Source organism: Squalius cephalus (assembly GCF_949319135.1).
Source record: "Squalius cephalus genome assembly, chromosome: 12".
In the NCBI taxonomy this organism is placed as follows: Eukaryota; Metazoa; Chordata; class Actinopteri; order Cypriniformes; family Leuciscidae; genus Squalius; species Squalius cephalus.
Window position 1 is genome coordinate 10281790 of NC_137133.1, and position 9524 is coordinate 10291313.

At 40.3% G+C, this 9524-nt stretch overlaps 1 protein-coding gene across 1 annotated transcript; it reads left to right on the forward strand.

Annotated features, from left to right (window-relative positions):
* Nucleotides 1–1012: 1012 nt before the first annotated feature.
* On the forward strand, nt 1013–2650 carry gsx2 (GS homeobox 2). The gene is made up of 2 exons (XM_079888872.1): nt 1013–1499; nt 1785–2650. Exons 1-2 carry the CDS (start codon nt 1112–1114, stop codon nt 2123–2125), a joined length of 729 nt encoding a protein of 242 aa, XP_079744998.1. The 5' UTR covers nt 1013–1111; the 3' UTR covers nt 2126–2650.
* The last annotated feature ends 6874 nt before the right edge of the window (nt 2651–9524 follow it).

A 9524-nucleotide genomic window follows, 5' to 3' on the forward strand; every position in this document is an offset into this window, starting at 1 on the left:
CCGCCGCTGACCCGTCGAGAGATCAAACCTGCTAATTATTGTCACAAGATGAGGGATTAGCGCATTTCTGAAATAGCTGGCTGTTTATCCACTCCAAAAACCTCTACAATAAACGCTTTCTAATTGAATCCTAATCGCTATCAAATTGCAAATGCCCAGACTCCACTGAGAATCATAAATCTTTAATTGCCGGCCCGAGATCTTTCCAAACAGACTTGAACCAATAAGATTATTACTGCATTTGATTTACATTTTATTGGAAAATTCAGTTTGTTTATTAGATTCAAATCCCAGAAGTTCATTATTAGCCTATAGTTATTCGCTATAATAAACTTTCCTTTGTTAATCTCTGTTTATAATTTCAAATACAATTAAATAAAGGATCTGTTTTGCGAATTTGTGTAGCCTTTTGTTTGTTTGTTTTAAAGATACAAATCCGTCGATACATCATCTATTCTATTGCGTTGTCTATGAAGTTTAAGGTTAGGTCAAGTTAGTGATAAAACAGTAGCCATTTCAAGAGATTATAAGCCCATATCACAGTAGAAAGAGGAAAGATTGGTAACTTCTTATATACATGGCCAATGATCCCTTGTGTTATTTATTTGTATAATTTGACTACTGAGGTGTAATTCCCCATTTGGAGGAGGTTACTTATTTGAATTGGACACATACAGACAATGTATAGCTCAGCTTGTGAGGAATTTAGGCCTCTCTTCATCATCATCTGTAAATCAAAATATGAATCTATTAGACCGGGAGTATAATGGAATAATTGTTGATATCTCAGTAGGCGTACTCGCCAGAGCTGTTGTGCCACCTTGTGAGCTAACAAGACTGTATGGGCAAAGATTTGATTGGAGGCTCGGCTGGGCATCACGTGTCTCGGGACACCAGAGGTACTAAAGCCCCTAGGCCGTGCAGCGCACGTGGGTGACGTTAGGGCCGGCCCTCTCCGGGGTCCCTTTTGTTGAACTACCAAACATAAGCCAGCTCCCGAGGGCTTTAGAACAGTGTTAAGACCACTGTGTACTGCGCAAGTCCTTGGAGCAACGCCATCAGTGTTGTATATCACTGACACCATCAGCATCTCACGCAGACAGGAGCAATCATGTCGAGGTCTTTCTACGTAGACTCTTTGATTATCAAGGATCCCGCGCGCCCGGCTCTACGGGAGCACACGGGGCAGGACTTTCTCATTCCCATTGGCATGCACTCTCCCGGCGTGATGAGCGTCACTGCGCCCGTTTGCCCGTCCCGGAAGACCGGCACCTTCTGTGTCTGTCCGCTGTGCGTAACTTCGCATATCCACTCTCCCCGCGGCGGAATCCCACTCCTGAAAGGACAGGGCTTCTCTGCCGGTGATGCGGCTTTCTGTCATAGGGTAGCACACCAACAGAGCTCCGCGTTAGCGCACCCGGGACACGGACACGCGCCTGTTTGCACGCCCACAAGCTACAGCGTCACTGACCCTCGGAGGTATCACTGCCTGTCTCTAGGTGAGTGGGTGCACGCGCATGCTACTACACCTGTTACCTACGCTCGACTATTTGACATAATATATTGAATGCAAAAGTCTTTACGCATGTTACTTTTTTGTTTTCTTTTACTTTTTATTTACTTGATCTTTTAAGGAACTATCTAATGAACTAATGAATCTGCAGTTTGAGCACATTTACATCTCAAATAAACAAACTGTTGTGTTAACGGCATTAAATTAATTATTTTGCAAAGTTAATAGGCATTGACGTGATTTTAATATTTTTGTGTGTTTTTCCCTATAGGTGCGTCTGACAACAGCCACATACAGAACGGCAAACGGATGCGCACCGCCTTCACCAGCACACAGCTGCTTGAGTTGGAGCGCGAATTCTCATCCAACATGTACCTCTCCCGCTTACGCAGGATCGAAATAGCAACATATCTAAATCTGTCAGAGAAACAGGTGAAAATATGGTTCCAGAACCGCCGCGTTAAACACAAGAAAGAAGGCAAAGGCACGCCACGGAGCGCGCATGCAGGATGCAAATGCTCGGGCAGCCACTCACACTATCCGCGCTCAGAAGACGAAGAATCCCTGTCACCTGTGTCGGCCACAGAGGAGAAGGAGACTTCACCGACCTAGAAGCGTCATGAACATCACAGACTTAAGTTTGGTACCTTATGGCACATTAAAAAAGTATACGGATCCGTTGAAACTACTGAATTTATAGGACACTGTCTTCCGTCGTTCAATAGCCCAAAGTGTATGGAGATTTAGCACTGCCAATTCCTTCCTCTTCCCTCTCAAAATATTGTTTTACCCTGACACTTAAGTCAGCTATTGTCTCATCTATACGACAAACTGTGAAATAATAGTTGTTATGCAAGTGATGCAAGTCAATAACTTTTTTACAGTTTGTTAAGTGAAAACGTTCTTGAAACGACCACTGGTAACCTACTCTGTCATCCCTGTTCTTTTTAAGGACAAATGTTAGACAAATGGAGAAGATAAAAGACTCCCTACGTGATATTGTAAATATGCAGACTGTCCAATCTGTCCTAGACTACTGAGAAGCTGTGATTTTTTTTTTCTTCCACCTGGATTTTATGTGCCTATTAAAAAATGTGTATATTTGTATTTATTTAAATAAATCACTCCTGAAACTACGAATCAGTTCTGAGATGTATTAATTGTCCTATTGGAAGATATTACAGGAATTCAAACCAACATTACATAAACCTCTTTCTACATTAAATAAAAATATTACGTGCATATTTATTTATAATTATATGCATATATATTAAATTATATTGTAGCCTATAGTTTATCACATTCACATTGAATTGATAATACGATCAGGATGTAAAAAGTTGTGTTAGGAAAAAGAGAGCCAGAGAAAATTTGGTTTGATACGAACCGTATTTTCTATAGCCTATAAATGCACTCAAAAAAATACACTCGGTCAACACTCATCCATTTATATTCGACATGAATAGAACTTTGAGAGACAAATATTGCAATACGTGAAGTTCTGCATTTGTATTTCTGTCATAGTGTAAAAACAAGAGTCAGATAGTTTTTTAGCTATAGACGCTAAAAGCATTTGTTTTATTAATAGGCTAATACAATGCAAAGCCTTCTGACCCCAAGGGAAACTATTTCTTTAAAAACCTCCTAAAGTAAATTCATGTATGTGAAACTCATTTAAGTCTATAGATACAGTATATGATCTGATTTTAAAATTGTATCACCAAATTATGTTTTTTTTTTTTTTTTTTTTTTTTGATGTTCAGATCTTTCACTTCAACTGCACGGGCTCACTTGGTCTTTAAGTACCATTTAAACATTATACGAGATATATTTTCACTTAATTTCCACTGTTCTTCTCATATATTCCCTCCTATAGGCTAGTGCACAGGCCACAAAAGGCCTATAGCAGAGACTTTCTATCTCACGAGCCAGGTGATAGTCAATTATACGCCGACCCTATTCTGTGTGTGCTTTTCAAGAGACGGTTGTCCCCCTGTTAAATTAATCCGAAAAGAGTTTAATTGCAGTTTTTGTCCCACGTTGGTTGCTTATGTAGCAATTCCTTCAATACGAACGAGGGGGAAAAAAGCTACGCAGGGCTGGCCAAAGGCTTTGACAGGTTAGATTGTCCTGCCAGGAACTCGCATTTAGCCGGCGGACCCCCGACGGCGGCGAGCTCAAGGCCTTTCACGAGACGTCTACAGGGTTCCTCCGCGCGCGAGAAAACGATTTAGTCACTGTTTCATTAGGCACTATTTGAACCTTTCAACTTGGGCCAAATTGAGGGGGCATTCTGAAAATTGAGGGATTACGTAGGAGGGGTGATAGGAAATTAGCGAACGCTTAATTTAACTCGTGTTCCGTCAGAGTTTGGGATACATTCCTAATTGAGAGGGGAAGCAGGTGAAATTTTGGTCCCACGCAGGTCCTTTCAGAGTGGGGATAAATGGCCTCCATTCACGTCTCGCTTCACGATCATATATTATCGAGGGAAGGCACCTAATGAATATATATTGAATTTCTTATTAATCGAATTAGACTTCACCCCTTGCAGGTGTGTGAGAGAGAAAGACCTCCCGACAAAAGAGTCTTCAGCTGTTTCGGGACTGACTCTCGTTTTTCAGACGTGTTGACCCCATATTCGTCACTTCTCTAATTTCAGATGTAACTGAGTTTTGAGTTTGGATTTTTGAGAACTTTTACTTTACTTCATATTTAACGGATATTAAAACTTAATTTATTAGGTTACTTATTGGCAGTTACTTTGTTTTGCAAGCTGAACTTGTTTTAAGCTATTTGGGATTTGAGGCAAGGTGATGCAAGCTTTCATTTGGTGTTATGGCATTTAATATCACTTGTATGGGTGGTGCAGTTGAGTACCATATTTGAGAATCCGATGCTTAAAATCAAATATAAAATGGAAACAAAGTACAGCTCAGCTTTTAAAAGATTACGCTCTGTCGCAAAATGGCCAATTATACGCATGACAAAGAGCAATTAATAGAATCCCCTTTTAAGCGCTTGCAGCTGCTTTCGCCTTGAGAGAAGTGGGGCACTCGGGCAATGAATGCCTCCAAAACCGGGTTTGTCTTCAGTTCGGGAAATCGCTTCTTTAATAGTTTAAACTGCAAAGTACAATGATGAAAAACGTGGTTGATGTGACACTCTCGTCGAGTTTTTCACCATCGGTTTTCATCTTGAGGACATCGTTTGGGCTTCTCTGAGTTTCCGTCCGAAAGCGATTGTTTCAAAGATGTTGGAACTGCGAATTCTAGACACGTGTCCCATCAGTGCTGTCCATGGTAACTTAATTTAGTGGGAACTCGGTCATCACACAATATGTCCCGAGCGCTTTTGTCGCGCTCTCTAGAATGGGTCCTTTCTGAGACGTGTCAGCTCCTCTTTAATGCGTCCCATTGTTGCGCCTCTGAGCGTGCCCACTATATTATCAAGTGTGCTTAGTGGCTTTGCTGGATTAGAATGCATAGCCGTTGTAAAAAGAGGTCAGCTTTGAATGAGATAATATAGGCCATTATAAGAATATAGAATATTATTCATTACTTTGGCCAACTTATTCAGGTGGAAATAAGGGGATATTGGGGATCAGGGTCAGATAGATAGATAGATAGATAGATAGATAGATAGATAGATAGATAGATGGATAGATGATAGATGGATGGATGGATGGATGGATGGATGGATGGATGGATGGATGGATGGATAGAAAGATGGATAGATAGAAAGATAGATATATAGAAAGATGGATGGATGGATGGATGGATGGACGGACGGACGGACGAGTAATTTAGTTATCAACTGAACTGCAAGTAGGCTATTCTGGATATAAGCAAGCTGTCTTGTCTATGAACTGTTTATAATGTTCAGAGAGATAAAAAACCCACATGCTATTTGCTTTACAGCCGTGTGGGGAACAGGTGGCATTTCCATTTCAAGATCTCAAGTACACGGTCTATTCCAGGTATGTTCACACTTGACGCATTTAATTTTTGGAGTATACATTAATAAAATGTCTTAAGCTTCCTCTCTGATGTTCTTTATTTGTTGATTATATTGAAGTTGGAAAGCAGGCTTGAGGTCTATGAGAAATAATCAGAATGAATAAAAACATATCAATGCTTATCATCGTAATCAATTGTATGTTGTTCTTTAAGCAATTCACAAGCTCATACCAAACAGATGGAGTAAAAGAGTATGCGTATTTGGTGTGTTGTCCGAAGAGAGGGTTCCGAGCTCGGAATTTGGCCCGAACCCAGAGTGCCCACCCCCATCCCAGGCTGGGATAGGAATAGTTAGGAGTGAGGAGATGGGGTGGTGGAGGGATGCTGGAAAACCGTTGAGGGACAGAGGTAAGTCTGCTGTATATATACCTCCTGTCGCGCTAATTGATTTGATTAACTGAACGTGCTCCTCCCTAAACTTTGCTAATAAAACATGTATTGTGATTCTTTGAACGTTTACATTTTAGGAAATTATTGCTGCGAGGACAACAAGAGGAGCCAGACTGAATAAACAGTGTAGGCCTCAGCTTCTGGAACTGGAGAAAGAGTTTCTATTCAACAAGTTGGCCCTATAGCCAACATTTTACAGCCTTGAAGGCATTCTGGCTGTAACACTAAACCTGACTGAACAAGATTTCAAAATGTGGATTCATAACAGGTGGTCATCAAAAGACAATGCAGAGGAACAGAGAAACAGAGGTTTGATAAGTCAAGAACAAGACTGCAAGGTCAAAAATATGACTTTAATTTCAATCTGATTTTTATATTAAAAAGCATTCAAACATCAAAATTATTTCTATTTGCCAAATAATCAGTATATACTTAACTTCATGAAAAAAGAGGCCCGATGGAAGGGAACTGTGGGGACATTTTGCATAAAGATGTGAAGTTGATGTTTAGTCACAGATTATGCTAAAAGCCATGTGCAACAAAAGGCTGTTGAATTTTATGGCTGTAAGTAGTTTTGTTGATTTGTCAAAATGTTATCTATAGTTATGTTGGTACATGCAGCAAAAAAACTCCAAAAGGAACCATAAATTTAACTTCCTCGATAGAAAGGTTGCAGTTACAAGCGTTTTTCAGTTATAGCGCCCATTATGGGCGGAAGTTGTCGAATTTTGGTGCTTGTCCTCGCAACCATTGTCCTGTTGACAATGCAAACCAAGATTAGTGCAGATTGGTCTTTGCAGACAAACAGCTATTACTCTGCAACTCTTGCCTGGCATCCTTTTGAAACCAGCAGGATTGAAGATTTGGAATAGACCAGAGACTTTTAGGAAAGAAAATCACAAGTTTTTGAAAATCTGGACAAAACGAGGGTTGTTATTATTAGGGACACATTTTAACAGATTATATGCAGAATATATGGCAATATGCAGTTTCATCACCCAATAATTCTGCCATAGGCTACAGATAGCATATATATATATATATATAAATATACGAAATTTTAAAGCAAAAGTGAAACAATAATTTCATATATATATTTATACACTCACCTAAAGGATTATTAGGAACACCATACTAATACTGTGTTTGACTCCCTTTCGCCTTCAGAACTGCCTTAATTGTACGTGGCATTGATTCAACAAGGTGTTGAAAGCATTCTTTAGAAATGTTGGCCCATATTGATAGGATAGCATCTTGCAGTTGATGGAGATTTGTGGGATGCACATCCAGGGCACGAAGCTCCCATTCCACCACATCCCAAAGATGCTCTATTGGGTTGAGATCTGGTGACTGTGGGGGCCATTTTAGTACAGTGAACTCATTGTCATGTTCAAGAAACCAATTTGAAATGATTCGAGCTTTGTGACATGGTGCATTATCCTGCTGGAAGTAGCCATCAGAGGATGGGTACATGGTGGTCATAAAGGGATGGACATGGTCAGAAACAATGCTCAGGTAGGACGTGGCATTTAAACGATGCCCAATTGGCACTAAGGGGCCTAAAGTGTGCCAAGAAAACATCCCCCACACCATTACACCACCACCACCAGCCTGCACAGTGGTAACAAGGCATGATGGATCCATGTTCTCATTCTGTTTACGCCAAATTCTGACTCTACCATCTGAATGTCTCAACAGAAATCGAGACTCATCAGACCAGGCAACATTATTCCAGTCTTCAACTGTCCAATTTTGGTGAGCTTGTGCAAATTGTAGCCTCTTTTACCAATTTGTAGTGGAGATGAGTGGTACCCGGTGGGGTCTTCTGCTGTTGTAGCCCATCCGCCTCAAGGTTGTGCGTGTTGTGGCTTCACAAATGCTTTGCTGCATACCTCGGTTGTAACGAGTGCTTATTTCAGTCAAAGTTGCTCTTCTATTAGCTTGAATCAGTCGGCCCATTCTCCTCTGACCTCTAGCATCAACAAGGCATTTTCGCCCACAGGACTGCCGCATACTGGATGTTTTTCCCTTTTCACACCATTCTTTGTAAACCCTATAATGGTTGTGCGTGAAAATCAGTAACTGAGCAGATTGTGAAATACTCAGACCGCCAGTCTGGCACCAACAACCATGCCACGCTCTAAATTGCTTAAATCACCTTTCTTTCCCATTCTGACATTCAGTTTGGAGTTCAGGAGATTGTCTTGACCAGGACCACACCCTGAAATGCACTGAAGCAACTGCCATGTGATTGGTTGATTAGATAATTGCATTAATGAGAAATTGAACAGGTGTTCCTAAAAATCCTTTAGGTGAGTGTATATATATATATATATATATATATATATATATATATATATATATATATATATATATATATATATATATATATATGAAATTATTGTTTCACTTTTGCTTTAAAATTTCAGATTTCTGGGGATCCTAAACCCATAGGAAAAGCATGTTCTTAAGGTACATTTCTTCCTGGGCTTAACGCCTGTGCTGACTCGGTTTTCTGCGTCCAAGGTCAGCCTTTATTCATTATAAAGTATTTCCTCCGCGCAGAGCAGTACCGCCTCTGCCTCGGCCACACGCTCACACGCCCACAAATATATAGCCGATATAAAGAAAAAAAGCTGCGAGCTTCAGCACGCTGGACAGCGCGTGTGTGAAAACAGCGCGACAGACCGAGCCCGGTGACAACTGACCATTCAATGAGTCTGGCTCCATATCAGCACCAACTACTGCTCACCGGAACTGAAATCTGTTTGAACTAATGCACAGAAAACAATAAGTGACAGATTTAGAGTCCGAGTTCAGAATTCTCTTTTTTTTTATCATAAAAATGATCAAATTAATCTCTCTAAAACTTACTATAACATCCAACGAACTTCTTAAAAACAAAGTTATGTTCTTCATAATATATATATATCAGATACATTCTATTCAAATATAAATACAAAAAAAGTCTGTGAATATTTTCACAGTTTGCAAATTTGCCTTAAGAAAAGTTGGCATTGAACCGAATTGTGTCTAAATTATTTGCATTTGTGTTAAGTCAGTTGACAACGCTATAGTAGAAAGTACAACTAAAACGTTATTAGTCTACTCTTTTCCTCCATCTCTTTACTGTGAACACCATGAAGCATTGTCATTCTCTCCCCCCCCCCCTCTCTCTCTCTCTCTCTCTCTCTCTCTCTCTCTCTCTCTCTCTCTCTGTGTGTGTGTGTGTGTGTGTGTGTGTGTGTGAGAGAGAGAGAGAGAGAGAGAGAGAGAGAGAGAGAGAGAGAGAGAGAGAGAGAGATGCAAACAATATAGGCCTACAGTATGTCTGTAAAAATGTCAAACCTCAAATCTTTGCCGTTATTGCGCCCTTTCTTCATAAGTAGTTATTATGCTAATAAAGTTGAAGCCATTCGTTTTGATGTGGTTTGTTATTCGATTCAATTTGATTACTCCCAGAGCGTTTTAATTCGCTCTCTTTCTCTCGCTCTTACTGAATTGAACTAACGACAGGAGAGAGATGGATGAATGGCTATCCCACCGATGGACATCTACGCCACCATGTGGTTATATCTCTGCAGATAGATTAGGCTTTAAAA

Coding starts and splice junctions, on each gene's coding strand:
- gsx2 (XM_079888872.1), top strand. CDS start 1,112: ATGTCGAGGTCTTTCTACGTAGACTCTTTGATTATCAAGGATCCCGCG. Junction 1,500..1,784: donor GTATCACTGCCTGTCTCTAG/GTGAGTGGGTGC, acceptor TTTTCCCTATAG/GTGCGTCTGACAACAGCCAC.